The sequence below is a fragment of the Oncorhynchus mykiss genome, chromosome 4 (genome assembly GCF_057628025.1).
Source record: "Oncorhynchus mykiss isolate SJ-2025 chromosome 4, ASM5762802v1, whole genome shotgun sequence".
Classification (NCBI taxonomy): domain Eukaryota; kingdom Metazoa; phylum Chordata; class Actinopteri; order Salmoniformes; family Salmonidae; genus Oncorhynchus; species Oncorhynchus mykiss.
Genome location: NC_143025.1, coordinates 43,290,829 through 43,306,952, shown reverse-complemented (window position 1 = coordinate 43,306,952; position 16,124 = coordinate 43,290,829). Strand labels below are relative to the sequence as shown.

General features: G+C 42.4%; 1 protein-coding gene across 6 annotated transcripts in view; it reads left to right on the top strand.

Annotated features, from left to right (window-relative positions):
* pla2g4ab (phospholipase A2, group IVAb (cytosolic, calcium-dependent)) overlaps window positions 1-16,124 on the top strand; it is a 49,391-nt gene that overhangs the window by 7,988 nt on the left and 25,279 nt on the right. For 4 of the 6 annotated variants that reach the window (XR_016495283.1, XM_021599738.3, XM_090232069.1 and 1 more), the window contains exon 2: window positions 15,271-15,406. Coding sequence is in view for 4 of the 6 variants with exons in the window: in XM_021599738.3 (XP_021455413.2) it covers window positions 15,374-15,406 (33 nt within the window). In the remaining 2 variants the exon portion in view is untranslated. Of the gene's footprint in view, window positions 1-6,420; window positions 6,641-15,270; window positions 15,407-16,124 lie in introns of all 6 variants that reach the window. The other 2 variants (XR_016495284.1, XM_090232068.1) reach the window with 1 other exon arrangement.

Below are 16,124 nucleotides of genomic sequence, written 5' to 3'. Positions count from 1 at the left end.
CGTTCCCCAGACCTGAATCCAATTGTGCACATCTGGGACATCATGTCTCGCTCCATCCACCAACGCCACGTTGCACCACAGACTGTCCAGGAGTTGGCGGATGCTTTAGTCCAGGTCTGGGAGGAGATCCCTCAGGAGACCATCCACCACCTCATCGGGAGCATGCCCAGGCGTTGTAGGGAGGTCATACAGGCACGTGGAGGCCACACACAGTACTGAGCCTCATTTTGACTTGTTTTAAGGACATTACATCAAAGTTGGATCAGCCTGTAGTGTGGTTTTCCACTTTTAATTTTGAGTGTGACTCCAAATCCAGACCTCCATGGGTTGATAAATTTGATTTCCATTGATAATTTTTGTGTGATTTTGTTGTCAGCACATTCAACTATGTAAAGAAAAAAGTATATAATAAGAATATTTTATTCAGATCTAGCATGTGTTATTTTAGTGTTCCCTTTATTTTTTTGAGTAGTGTATATCATACACTACAGTTGAGGAACAATGGGAAAGTAAGTTGATAAACTTTTAAGCACTTTTGAGCAAATGGACCTTGAATATTTTGACCTACTGGAGAGCTCTTCTTTGTCTACACCCATTCAGCATCGTTTACACCATTTTAAGTTTTAGCTCCACCAATCTCTTTCAGGATTCACATGAGGCTATGTACTAAACAACCAAAGATTTCAAGACTAAAGGTTGGCTTATACTACAGGTGTGTTTGTAAATTTCATCTGGAGTGCCAGAGTGTTGTCTGGATGTTTGTAAACTCAGAGCGTTGTCAGATTGTCCATTTGTAAATTCAGAGTGTTTCGCTCTTGGAGCGTTGTTAGGTCAGAACACTCGGAAGAACCTTACTTTCCGGCCAGAGCGTCCAGTGTGCGCTCTGGCCGAAAAATAAGGTTGATCCGAGCGTTCTGATCTAACAACAGCAGTCAAACGCCCAAGCTAACTGGTTAACGTTTGCTAGCTACCATTTTACTCGCCCTAGCAGAGCTGGTTAAGCTGTTTTTATGTTATCCAGAGCGTTGGTGACTGCAACTGTGCTGCTGGAAACAATTTAATTACATTTTTTTTGCCAACGTTTACAACGTTTACTGACACCGGCCATATTCAAAAGGTGTTGAAAGTTTGTAAATTCATCAGTTATTCTGCGCTCTGGCACACTCAGATGAGAGTGCTCTGGAATTGGAATAGATAGCCAAAGTGAATTTACCAGCTATGTCTATCGACAGTTGTCGCAGTGACATCATAAACCTTGTGTTGAAATAGTGACTTGCATAGCAGAGTCTTTTGTTTAGACATGTAGCTAGCTAGCTAAACAATGAACCATTATCCCAACTCATAACATTTACTACCCTGCATGTATCTGCAGGTAGCTAACCAACCATGTTCAATTTTAGCTAGCTAACATTAGGCTCTAACTAGCAATGCAAATGCTTCTGAGATACAAATAATATTACTACACAGATCATACACATGGCGCTAGCTAGCTAGCTAGCTAACAACAGTACACTTCAACTTGAAATTAAAATTACTTTCTAACAAAATTAGAAACGTATAATATCTGAAAATGTAGCTAGCTAGTCTCTTACATGGATGGACGCTTCTCCCTTACTGTCACGGATGCCATGGTTGCCCTTAGTTTGAAGATGTAATCCAGAGGCAGGTGTTTTACAATGGCCTTCTGTGTGTTTTCTTTTTGATTCCGTCTGCATATTTGCAATCAAACGGCAGAATTTTTTTCCATCTCCTTAGCTATCATACTCAAATTCCACTGATTTCAAAACTTGGTCCTCCAGAAAGTGGAGAGCAACACTTAAGCACTTCTACTAGGTGATATCTTTCAAAAAGCCGTGTTAAAAAGGATTACCTACACATACTGACCAGCTCATAATATAGACAGAAGCGTGCTACATGGCAGACCAATCCGACTTCATCTCTCAGCATGTCCAGCCCCCTCATTATCTCAGCCAATCATGGCTAGAGGGAAGGTTGCTGCCTCTCTGTGGCAAAACCAACTAGGCTGGTAATTTAACAATTGTATTCGTATTTCCAGATGGCATACAAGTTTTTTATTAAGGCACATAAGTTCACATGTTCCAGAAGGCATTTCTGCCCAAAATCGCATTTTGATAAAAAAAAAAACTTTGTTCAAATGTCTCTCCTGTGAAGAAGTGACACGCGACATACGTCTAGCTTCCTGAAACGAGTTACATGGGCATCTGTTGGTCACAGATACCTTAAAAAAGGTAGGGGAATGGATCATAAAACATGTCAGTATCTGGTGTGACCATCATTTGCCTCATACAGTGTGGCACATCTTCTTCGCATAGTTGATAAGGCTGTGGATTGTGGCCTGTGGAATGTTGTCCCACTCCTTTTCAATGGCTGTGCAAAGTTGCCGGATATTGGTGGGAACTGGAACACGCTGTCATACACGTCGATCAAGAACATCCCAAACATTCTCAATGCATGACATGTCTGGTGAGTATGCAGGTCATGGAAGAACTGGGACATTTTCAGCTTCCAGGAATTGTGTACAGATCCTTGCGACACGGGCCAGTGCATTACCATGCTGAAACATGAGGTGATGGCGGCAGATGAAGGGCATGACAATGGGCCTCAGGATCTCGTCAATGGACTCTGTGCATTCAAATTGCCATCGATACAATGCAATTGTGTTCGTTGTCCGTAGCTTATGCCTGCCCATACCATAAGCTTACCGTCACCATGGAACACTCTGTTCACAACATTGACATCAGCAAACTGCTCGACCACACGACGCCATACACGTGGTCTGCGTTTGTGAGGCTGGTTGGAGGTACTGCCAAATTCTCTAAAATGACGCTGAGAAATTAACATTAAATTCTCTGGCAACAGTTTTGGTAGAGCTGTTTCCTGCAGTCAGCCATTTGCACCCTCCCTCAACTTGAGCCATCTGTGGCATTTTGTTTTATGAAGAAACTGCACATTTTAGTGGCCTTTTATTGTCCCCAGCCAAGGTGCACCTGTGTAATGATCATGCTGTTTTAATCAGCTTCTTGATAAGCCACACCTATCAGTTGGATTTATTATCTTGGCAAAGGAGAAATGCTCACTAACAGGCATGTAATGTGCATAACATTTGAGAGAAATATATTTTTTGTGCATATGGATAATTTCTGGGATCCTCTATTTCAGCTCATGAAATATGGGACCAACACTTAACATGTTGTGTTTATATATTTGTACATATGTTCATACTGGAGTGAAAAATCATTGAAAAAGCAATTCAAGATGACCGCTTATCTTGTCACATTTACAATTATGTCAAAACACCACAGGAGATACAACACACCATTATAACTATAGCTCTAGCCATTTTGTTTGCCTTCACTCTGTGCTTATTCTTGTTCGCTGCCTGTCTGCTTAAAAATGGAACTGACAGTGTTTTAGCAACCTGAAATATTATTGAAATCTGTTCATATACACCCCCAGGAAGAATATGACACCTTTTTTTCTTGTTTTTCTGACAAGCGAGCACTTAGATATGGTCATTTTCACATGACCATAAATTCGTAGAATGTTTTGGAAAGATTTATGTTAATGCATTTGTGGAAATTCTATAACAATACTGTAGAGTGGGAAAACGGCCGTGTGTTTGGAAAATTAATAGACACTGAAGTAAATAAAACCTAATAAAAACATCTCTTGTCCAGGACCGGTGTCTACGAAGACCGGTGGGCCATAGCCAATCAGAGCTACAGTATGCAAATAAGACATTTACCACAGGGGCCTGCCATCATTCACTTTGAACTGGGCTGTGTTTACAGGCAGTAGCACCACCATGACTTTAGATAATTAGAACGCGTTCGCCAAAAGCCTCAAAATACACCTGAATGGATTTCTGCAAATATGTAAATACCACTGGAGTCCTCTTTCATTTAGGAAATTCAGACCTATTGATCAAACAACCATGAAAAGGCAGGCTCTCTCCCTCCGTTTCCTATGCACATCCACAACAACAAGATCAACAACTAATGCTAGCCAGAGCGAGATGAGCTAAAATGTAATGAGGGAACACTAGATAAACGCTCTCAAATGTTTTCAGGCAATTGGCCTTCAAAATTGCATTAATAAACAATGGGGAATAGAAGCCTGCTCGTCCTTCTGCGGCTTGCCTTCCCATGCATGCTTGTCCCAACCCACATTTTGACAATTGAATGGGAACTTGCCTGTCTGCCTGCCAAATACATTTGATTGACAACTAAAATAAATGCTAACATTGGATTTTTTGTATTTATTTATTTCACCTTTATTTAACCAGGTAGGCAAGTTGAGAACAAGTTCTCATTTACAATTGCGACCTGGCCAAGATAAAGCAAAGCAGTTCGACAGATACAACGACACAGAGTTACACATGGAGTAAAACAAACACAGTCAATAATACAGTATAAACAAGTCTATATACGATGTGAGCAAATGAGGTGAGAAGGGAGGTAAAGGCAAAAAAAGGCCATGGTGGCAAAGTAAATACAATATAGCAAATAAAACACTGGAATGGTAGATTTGCAATGGAAGAATGTGCAAAGTAGAAATCAAAATAATGGGGTGCAAAGGAGCAAAATAAATAAATTAAATAAATACAGTAGGGAAAGAAGTAGTTGTTTGGGCTAAATTATAGGTGGGCTATGTACAGGTGCAGTAATCTGTGAGCTGCTCTGACAGTTGGTGCTTAAAGCTAGGGAGATAAGTGTTTCCAGTTTCAGAGATTTTTGTAGTTCGTTCCAGTCATTGGCAGCAGAGAACTGGAAGGAGAGGCGGCCAAAGAAATAATTGGTTTTGGGGGTGACTAGAGAGATATACCTGCTGGAGCGTGTGCTACAGGTGGGAGATGCTATGGTGACCAGCGAGCTGAGATAAGGGGGGACTTTACCTAGCAGGGTCTTGTAGATGACATGGAGCCAGTGGGTTTGGCGACGAGTATGAAGCGAGGGCCAGCCAACGAGAGCGTACAGGTCGCAATGGTGGGTAGTATATGGGGCTTTGATGACAAAACGGATTGCACTGTGATAGACTGCATCCAATTTGTTGAGTAGGGTATTGGAGGCTATTTTGTAAATGACATCGCCAAAGTCGAGGATTGGTAGGATGGTCAGTTTTACAAGGGTATGTTTGGCAGCATGAGTGAAGGATGCTTTGTTGCGAAATAGGAAGCCAATTCTAGATTTAACTTTGGATTGGAGCTGTTTGATATGGGTCTGGAAGGAGCGTTTACAGTCTAACCAGACACCTAAGTATTTGTAGTTGTCCACGTATTCTAAGTCAGAGCCGTCCAGAGTAGTAATGTTGGACAGGCGGGTAGGTACAGGTAGCGATCGGTTGAAGAGCATGCATTTAGTTTTACTTGTATTTAAGAGCAATTGGAGGCCACGGAAGGAGAGTTGTATGGCATTGAAGCTTGCCTGGAGGGTTGTTAACACAGTGTCCAAAGAAGGGCCAGAAGTATACAGAATGGTGTCGTCTGCGTAGAGGTGGATCAGAGACTCACCAGCAGCAAGAGCGACCTCATTGATGTATACAGAGAAGAGTCGGTCCAAGAATTGAACCCTGTGGCACCCCCATAGAGACTGCCTGAGGTCCGGACAGCAGACCCTCCGATTTGACACACTGAACTCTATCAGAGAAGTAGTTGGTGTACCAGGCGAGGCAATCATTTGAGAAACCAAGGCTGTCGAGTCTGCCGATGAGGATGTGGTGATTGACAGAGTCGAAAGCCTTGGCCAGATCAATGAATACGGCTGCACAGTAATGTTTCTTAACGATGGCGGTTAAGATATCGTTTAGGACCTTGAGCGTGGCTGAGGTGCACCCATGACCAGCTCTGAAACCAGATTGCATAGCAGAGAAGGTATGGTGAGATTTGAAATGGTTGGTAATCTGTTTGTTGACTTGGCTTTCGAAGACCTTAGAAAGGCATGGTAGGATAGATATAGGTCTGTAGCAGTTTGGGTCAAGAGTGTCCCCCCCTTTGAAGAGGGGGATGACCGCAGCTGCTTTCCAATCTTTGGGAATCTCAGATGACACGAAAGAGAGGTTGAACAGGCTAGTAATAGGGGTGGCAACAATTTCGGCTGATAATTTTAGAAAGAAAGGGTCCAGATTGTCTAGCCCGGCTGATTTGTAGGGGCCCAGATTTTGCAGCTCTTTCAGAACATCAGCTGAACGGATTTGGGAGAAGGAGAAATGGGGAAGGCTTGGGCGAGTTGCTGTGGGGGGTGCAGTGCTGTTGACCGGGTTAGGAGTAGCCAGGTGGAAAGCATGGCCAGCCGTAGAAAAATGCTTATTGAAATTCTCAATTATGGTGGATTTAGCATTCTGCAGCGATACGTCATGCCATCAGGTTTGCGCTTAGTAGGACTATCATTTGTTTTTCAATAGGACAATGACCCAAAACACGCCTCTAGGCTGTGCAAGGGCTATTTGACCAAGAAGGAGAGTGATGGAGTGCTGCATCAGATGACCTGGCCACCACAATCACCTGACCACAACCCAGTTGTGATGATTTGGGATGAGTTGGACTGCAGAACAAAAGAAAAGCAGCCAACAAGTGCTCAGCATATGTGGGAACTTCTTCAAGACTGTTGGAAAAGCATTCCAGGTGAAGCTGGTTGAGAGAATGAAAAGAGTGTGCAAAGGGTGGCTGCTTTGAAGAATCTCAAGTATAAAATATATTTTTATTTGTTTAACACTTTTTTTTGGTTACTACATGATTCCATATATGGTATTTCATATGTTTGATGTATTCACTATTATATAGAAAATAGTTAGTTTTTTAAATAATTAAACTTCAATGAGTAGGCGTGTCCAAACCTTTGACTGGTACTTTATATAAACAAGATGTTTTTGTGGGTGTTAATTTTTACCAGCCCACCCAACATAAATGGTCCAATCTGCCCCTGGCCAAGACGACCAAAGATGGTTTCCAACTTTAGAATTCGCCAACAATGTGGACATTTTAAAATCACTTCTAAAATCAAACAGTCCATGCGGGCCTTAAGCGGATTAAAAAAGGGGGAGAGGCTGTTTTATAGTTTGAGGAATCTATATGAGCTACCTGAACACTGCGAGTTTGGCATTACAAAGGACTAACAAATAAGGGACAGGATTGTGATTGGCATTATGGACAGTGATGTTTCACAAAAGCTACAACTGGAGCCTGACACTGGAGAAGGCGATTGAAATTGCATGCCAGTCAGAGCATATAAAGAAGCAACACACAGACATGTGCGCCGGAGCCCATAATGAAGTTGACGAGGTGAGACACAAACCACAGCGTTACATTCTAAAAATAATACAGGCGGCCAGGGCAAACAGTTCAAGCAAAAGAGTCAATATAGGGAAATTGCTCACGTTGTAAAAGCAGCCATGATGACAGTAAAAATTGTCCAGCGTGCAATAAAAGATGCTGGTAGTGTAACAAAATAGTAAACAAAACTGTGAGATTGCATGCAAAACAAAAATGGTCTTTGAAATAACTGAAGAAAATGAAGAAGAAAAGCAAATGACATTATTTTAGGGTCAATTACAAGGCAGTCCGATTCTGATGAAGAGTCCTGTTGAGCTCCCAGTGAATGGCACACGTAAAGTTGACACAGATATTACAGTGATGTCTTAGAGCAAGTAATAGAGCTTGCCACAGCGCCCTCAGCTGGTCAACACTGAACAAGGCTTCTGCAGCCCAGGTGGCAGATTGATTGCGTGGGAAAATTCCAAACCACAACCGAGCAAAACATAATAAAAGTACAAATTCTGGATCTTTGTGACCATATACAAGCAGAACTGTTGCATGCCAGATGGGTTTGATCCTCAGAGGAGACGAGATCAATGCAGATGTGTTACTGAACTGTGAACCAGTTAAGATTGATTTAGGCCGGATGCAGTCCCCTATTCTCTGACTTCGCCACTCAGAATTCCTTTTCCACTCGTTCCAAAAGCGGTGGAAGAATTGGACAGAATAGAAAGAAATTACATCATTGAGGAAGTCACCGAGCATTTGTCAACGTATTGTGACAAGGAATCTACGTGGAAAATACATTGGATTTGAAAAAGTAATCAATGTCGACTGTTGTTTTGACGGTGAACTTTCAACCACAGGAATATGTCATCACTGTAACCAATTTTCAACATTTCTTTTATTTAATTTTTATTTAACCAGGTAGGCCAGTTGAGAACAAGTTATCATTTACAACTGCGACCTGGCCAGGATAAAGCAAACAGTGCAACAAAAATAACAGAGTTACACATGGGATAAACAAACATACGGTCAATAACACAATAGAAACATCTATGTACAGTGTGTGCAAATGTAGTAAGATAAGGGAGGTAAGGCAATAAATAGGCCATAGTGGTGAAATAATTACAATTTAGCATTAACACTGGAGTGATAGATGTGCAGATGAAAATGTGCAAGTGGAGATACTGGGGTGCAAAAGAGCAAAAAATAAATATCAATATGGGGATGAGGTATTTGGGTGTGCTATTTACAGATGGGCTGTGTACAAGTACAGTGATCGGTAGGCTGCTCTGACAGCTGATGCTTAAAGTTAGTGAGGGAGATATTTGCAATTCGTTCCAGTCATTGGCAGCAGAGAACTGGAAGAAAAGGCGACCAAAGCAGGTGTTGGCTTTGGCGATGACCAGTGAAATATACCTGCTGGAGCGAGTGCTACCTGTGGGTGTTGCTATGGTGACCAGTGAGCTGAGATAAGGTGGGGCTTTACCTAGCAAAGACTTATAGATGACCTGGAGCCAGTGGGTTTGGCAACAAATAAGTAGCGAGGGCCAGCCAACGAGAGCATACAGGTCGCAGTGGTGGGTAGTATATGGGGCTTTGGTGACAAAATGGATGGCACTGTGATAGACTACATCTAATTTGCTGAGTAGAGTGTTGGAGACAATTTTGTAAATGACATTGCCGAAGTCAAGGATCGGTAGGATAGCCAGTTTTACGAGGGTATGTTTGGCAGCATGAGTGAAGGAGGTTTTGTTGCGAAATAGGAAGCCGATTCTAGATATCTAATTTTGGATTTGGGGGGGGGGGCAAGTTGCTGCGGGGGGCAGGGCTGTTGGCCGGGGTAGCCAGGTGGAAAGCATGGCCTGCCGTAGAAAATGCTTATTGAAATTCTCAATTATCGTACATTTATCGGTGGTGACAGTGTTTCCTAGCCTCAGTGCAGTGGGAAGCTGGGATGAGGTGCTCTTATTCTCCATGGACTTTACGGTGTCCCAAAACGTTTTGGAATTAGTGCTGCAAATTTCTGCTTGAAAAAGCTAGCCTTAGCTTTCCTAACTGTATATTGGTTCCTGACTTCCCTGAAAAGTTGCAAATCGCGGGGGCTATTTGATGCTAATGCAGTACGCCACAGGATGTTTTTGTGCTGGTCAAGGGCAGTCAAGTCTGGAGTGAACCAAGGACTATATCTGTTCTGCTAATATCTGCAATGCTAAGCATATCCCAGGTTAGGTCACCGAACAGTACGAACTCTGAAGATAGATGGTGAGCCATCAATTCACATATGGTGTCCAGGGCACAGCTAGGGGCTGAGGGGGGTCTATAACAAGCGGCAACCGTGAGAGACTTATTTCTGGAAAGGTGGATTTTTAAGAGTAGAAGCTCAAGCTGTTTGGGCACAGACCTGGATAGCCTTCAGAGTTCTGTCAAACTATCTCTGCAGTAGATTGCAACTCCGCCCCCCAACTCCGCCCCCCAGAATTTTTGGTGGCCTTCCTAAGCCAGGATTCAGACACGGCTAGGACATCAGGGTTGGCGGAGTGTGCTAAAGCAGTGAATAAAACACATTTAGGGAGGAGGCTTCTGATGTTAATATGCATGAAGCCACAGCTTTTACGGTTACAGTAGTCAATAAATGAGAGTGCCTGGGGAATAGGTGTAATGCTGGGGCTCCAAGACCTGGGTTAACCTCTACATCACCGTAGAAAGAGTAGAATAAGGGTACGGCTAAAGGCTATAAGAACTGGTCGTCTAGTGTGTTGGGAACAGAGAATAAAAGGAGCAGAATTCTGGGCGTGGTAGAATAGTTTCAAGGAATAATGTACAGACAAGGGTATGGTAGGATGTGAGTACACTGGGGGTAAACCTAGTCATTGAGTGACGATGAGCGAGCTTGCATCTCTGGAGACACCAGCTAAGCCAGGTGAGGTCTCCCCATGTGTGGGGTGTGTGACAAAAGAGCTATCTAAGGCATGTTGACCTGGACTAGGGGCTCTACAGTGAAATTAAACAATAATAACTAACCCAAACATCAGTAGACAAGGCATATTGATATTAGAGAGAGGCATGTGGAGCCGAGTGAACATCGGGTCCAATGAGCAGCAATAGGTGAGTCAGGGTGTCGTTCGGTCGTCGCTATTATGCTAGGTGAGCGGGAGGCAAAGCGTTCAGAAAGCTAGCGAGCCGGGGCTAGAAGATTGGTCTTCGGCGACAGCGTAACGGAAAAGCCTGTTGAAACGACATCAGACGATTACGTCAGCAGACCAGTCATGATGGATTGGCAGGGCTCCGTGTCGGCAATAAAGGGTCCAGGCCAATTGGCAAAAGAGGTATTGTAGCCCACGAATTAGCGGGTATACCTCTTCGGCTAGCCGGCAGATGGGCCTAGCTCAAGGCTAGCCCACTTTTTCAGTGGGTGAATAATCTCGTTGATCAACGTCTCGTCCAAATATAAACAAAATGTCCACTTTGAAATTACGTGGTGTGCCCAGTGAGACATGGCTAACCTAGCAATAAGTGCTAGAAGACAGAAGCTCTGTGGACTGCATGTTAAGTTCAGGGCCGTAACCAGAGTTTGAGTTTTAGTGAGGTCCAGAAAACTCCTCAGAAATTATTTGAAAGTTGAAGCTCGATACGGTTACATATCAGGATTTATTTATTTTTTTGACAATATCTAAATATTATTTCAGAGCTAGTTGGCTGTACCGCCACCAAAACTCCAGCACTTTTCCTTCCTAGCTTGTTGTCCATCTTCTTTTTACATAGGGAAGCAATTTGTTTTCAGCTCTTATTTCCATGACTGATCAAAACTCTCTCTTTTCCCTCTGTAGCAGACATATGGTGAGCAATAGGTTTGGAACATCGAATCGCAATAAATATAGAATCGTGAGAATCGCAATACATATCGTATCGGCAGCAAAGTATTGTGATAATATCGTAACTTGATGTCCCTGGTAATTCTCTGCTCTACTGGCCATGTAAAATGTTATTATTTTATCTTCATTTTTGTCATTGACTTTCATTTTCAAAGTCAGGGCATTTAGGTTAGTTAAATGCTATTGTGTCCCGCCAATCTCTATGAGCAGAGTGATACCTTAACATAATAACACAAGTGTTCCAACATGGCATATAACTGCATGTTAGTTACTGGTATGTCTGTGAAAGGAGTTTGGAATATGTTAAAATAGAGAGAAATAGAGTCTACATTCTCTGACCATGGCTTTGTGCTTAGGAACATAAAAATGCAGTCATGATATTCTCATTTAAATGTGATCAACCATTATTGTTATTCCATTCCAATAATGATGGCAGTAGTTATTAAGTACATTGGCACTGCTTTCTTTAATGTCCCTGGCAGCTAAAGAACCAGACGACCACTCAGTAGTGGCAGTGTGTCAGGCCCTGCTGTGTCTGTGTTCCTGTCCAATCTACTCAGCTCTTATTGCTTTGTGGATCATTCAGAAATATGGTGCATATGCAGGTCACCACGTCGCAGACCGAACAAGCTCATTCAAAACTTGGACCATCCATTCAAACTACGTGACCAGCACTGCGAACACACACACCCACAATACGTGCATGAACTGCTCACAGAAATGCTACGCTTTATTGAACAAGTGAGAACTGAGGAAAGCCTTTTAGCCACACTGAGCTTGTGAGACACACACGCGAGGTAACACACACACACACACAACATTATTAAACTGTGGTAGCATCTTGTACTTCGCTGCATCACATAGGCCTCTCTCGCACACACACACACACACAAACACACACACACACACACACACACACACACACACACACGCCTATCTCAGTCCTGTGGCTTTAGCTTTACTTCCTCTCTCCCCGGTCCTACACTCACTACAGTAGTTGCTAACCAGTTAGTTACACAGTTATTTCAAGGCATTATTTTAGTATTTGCATCATCACTGTTGCAGTAAACCTGACTGGCTCCCGAGTAGCGCAGCGGTCTAAGGCACTGCATCTCAGTGCTAGAGGTGTATCGTGAGGTCCCACAACCGGCTGTGATTGGGAGTCCCATAGGGCGGTACACAATTGGCCCAGCTATGGCCGGTGTAGGCCGTCATTGTAAATAAGAATTTGTTCTTAACTGACTTGCCTAGTTAAATAAAGGTTAAGTAAAAATAAACCGTTTCACACACCAGCACAAATCACTTTTTTCACTAACTGCCAGGTCTGTAGATGCTACCACACCATCCCTTACATCAATGCTATACAAATTTGGGGTTTCGGTGGAACTGCAGTGTGGTCACCAAAATAAAAGTAAATACAAGCATTTAAAAAAAATATATATATATTTTTACAAAAATGTAAAAATAAGTACAGATTATTGTATGGAATAATATGCAAACATTTTTGAGAAAGATTATTTGAAATTTACAATTTTATTGAGTATATTTATTTACTGTTTTATTTTTATTTTGATAAGAGATTATTTGGTTACTTGTTGATGTAAAAATATAAATTTACCGACTCTAATGTTGTGTCATTAGATTTGGGGTGGGGTGGGGTCGCAATAAATTATTGTGAAAAGAATGGGTCCCCGCAGAAAAAGTTTGAATACTGCCTTACATGATGATTCTCTGTGCGTCACCAGTCTCGATGCTACCACAGCATCCCTTACATCAGCCAAACTCAACTTGCGGACCGCGGTCAGGGTTCCAGACTCAGAGACGGGTCAATCCGGGTCGCATTTTGTTATATAAAAGTGAATACACAATTTTTTAGACATCTTAAAAAAAAAAAACTACCTGGCTCAGCGGCCTCTTGTTCTCACTCTCTCTCGAAGCAACGCCCACTGCTACTAGTGCCAGTCTAATCCAATCGCGTGGTTATATGCAAATACAAGAGGCCGCGTCTTACCCAATCACATTAATCCAAATATCCTCCGTTGAACCTTGGGACAAGCAGGCAGAAAGAAACAAAGATTAGACCGCAGTTCAACTGTAAATATCACAGATTAAAGGAGCTTAGTTACCAGTATTTTGTTAAAATGGCTTGTTTAAAAAAAAGTGAGTTGACTCTGAAAACCGTATATTCAAAGTTGAGTGGACGGAACAGTATTTATTCATTCTGCCGCAACTAGCACAAAACCAATGTGCCTGATATGCAGTGAGTCCAAAGCTCTCATGAAAAGTGTCAATGTTAAGCGCCATTATGACGCCAGGCATAGTAAATTTGATCAGATGTATCCCCTGAACACGGAAGTGAGAACAAACAAGGTTAACCAACTCAAATCTCAATATGAGAGGTCCAACAAAGTCCTTGTCAATCCCTGAAAGCCCAAGAACTTGCAATGGAGTGTTCACTGAGTATAGCTTCGGTTTTGGAGGAAGAAAATACAAAATTCAGACACTGAGATGGTAAAGAATGAATGTGTGAACTTGCTGACACCTTGCTTGGTGTCAGCAATGATTCTACAGCAATGAGGAGAACTGAAATATTAGCTGAATATTTAACTTCAAAACTTGATGAGGCCATTCAGTATGCAACTTGCAGTTCATTAGTTCTGGGTGAATCAACAAATAACACTGATAATGCCCAGCTTCTTGTGTTTGTCAAATTTGATAACGAAACAAAGAGGAATTCTGTGAGGAGCTGTTGGGCTTAACAAATTTAGAAGCACACACACGGGAAGAAGATATGCAGTACCAGTCAAAGGTTTGGACACACCTACTCATTCAAGGGTTTTTCTTTTATTTTGTACTATTTTCTACATAGGAGAATAATAGTGAAGACATCACAACTATAAAATAACACATGGAACCATGTAGTAACCAAAAAAGTGTTAAACAAATTAAATATATTTTATATTTGAGATGCTTCAAGTAGCCACCCTTTGCCTTGATGACCGCTTTGCACACTCTTTTCATTCTCTCAACCTGCTTCACCTGGAATGATTTTCCAACAGTCTTGAAGGAGTTCCCACATATGCTGTGCACTTGTTGGCTGCTTTTCCTTTATTCTGCGGTCCAACTCATCCCAAACCATTTCAATTGGGTTGAAGGTCGGGTGATTGTGGAGGCCAGGTCATCTGATGCAGCACTCCATCACTCTCCTTCTTAGTCAAATAGTCCTTACACAGCCTGGAGGTGTGTTGGGTCATTGTCCTGTTGAAAAACAAATGATAGTCCCACTAAGCGCAAACCAGATGGGATGACGTATCACTGCAGAATTCTGTGATAACCATGCTGTTTAAATGTGCCTTGAATTCTAAATAAATCACTGATTGTGTCACCAGCAAAGCACCCTCACACCATTACACCTCCTCCTCCACGCTTCACGGTGGGAACCACATATGCGGGGATCATCCGTTCACCTACTCTGCATCTCACAAAGACACGGCAGTCGGAACCAAAAATCTCAAATTTGGACTCATCAGACCAAAGGACAGATTTCCACCGGTCTAATGTCCATTGCTTGGGTTTCTTGGCCCAAGCAAGTCTCTTCTTATGAACTTATCCTCTGCAGCAGAGGTAACTCTGGGTCTCCCTTTCTTGTGGCGGTCCTCATGAGAGGCAGTTTCATCATAGCGCTTGATGGTTTTTGCGACTGCACTTGAATAAACTTTCAAAGTTCATGAAATGTTCCGCATTGACTGACATTCATGTCTTAAAAGTAATGATATGATGTCGTTTCTCTTTGCTTATTTGAGCTGTTCTTGCCATAGTATGGACTTGGTCTTTTACTCATTAAGCTGGGTGAGAGAATGTTAAGTGTGCAAAGCTGTCATCAAGGCAAAGGATGGCTAATTTGAAAAATCGGAAATATAAAATATATTTAATGTACGTTTTAGATGGCAACATGTTTCCTTAGTCGTAGACGACTATGTTTGTTACTATCCTGTACCACAGCACCAATAAAGGACGATATCCATCCGGAACTTTGCCACATAGTATATATGTGTCACTGGACCTTCTCAAATAGTAGTTGAGTACCCCTGCCTTACATTATGATGCTCTGTGTTTCCTCAGAGTCTGTAGATGGTACCCTGTATCACTGGAGGATCTTCCTGAGTTCAAGGACACTGAAGACTGGACAGAGACTGGACAAGAGGGTAACACCAACCAATCAACAATGTCTTCCATTGACCCCTACCAGTACATTATTGTAAGTACACACATGTCCACTTGCATTCAAAGTCTATGGCATGGGGAACCCCCTGCATTGGCTTGTGTGTAAGCTCAGACCCTGTTGAGGAAATAAACAGCAGTATAACTTCAGTTGAAAACCTCTTATCTGTTTTCTGTCTCACTCTATCAGCACATTAGTGGGCAGCACTGCATGTTTCTCGTCATTGAAGCTCTAGGCATACTATATATCATGGTAGGATAAAGAAGACACCCTGCTGGTGCTGGAGTCTGGTCTAGTGGTAGTGCTGCTGACTCAAGACCACACATTGTCCCTTGTGGGGCATGGGTTCAAACCCATATATGTATTACTCTACCTAGCTGTCTGCTCTTCTCATTTGTGACCTTTCTATTTCAATAAAGAGAACACAAATAAAAACAATTTTTATATGAAGAAGGCTTGACTAGGAGATATGCCACTTTTCTGTAGCCCCACCATGGCAGTCTAGTTCCCAGTGAAAGTCTGTGCCTGCTGTTCACTCCTCACTCATCACTGTTACACTGTAGTGAAGACTAGCAGAGCTACAGATTCACTACAAGAGGAATGGTGATAAGACAAAATGACGTCATCATGCCTTATGTTTACAAATGACTGCAAAACAATAGCAAGGTAACAAAAAAGACCAGCGGCTGCCCCTTAGTTGGGGTAAGGGAGCTCTGATAATCTTAAAGAAAAGGGATAGGACTCACACCTCACC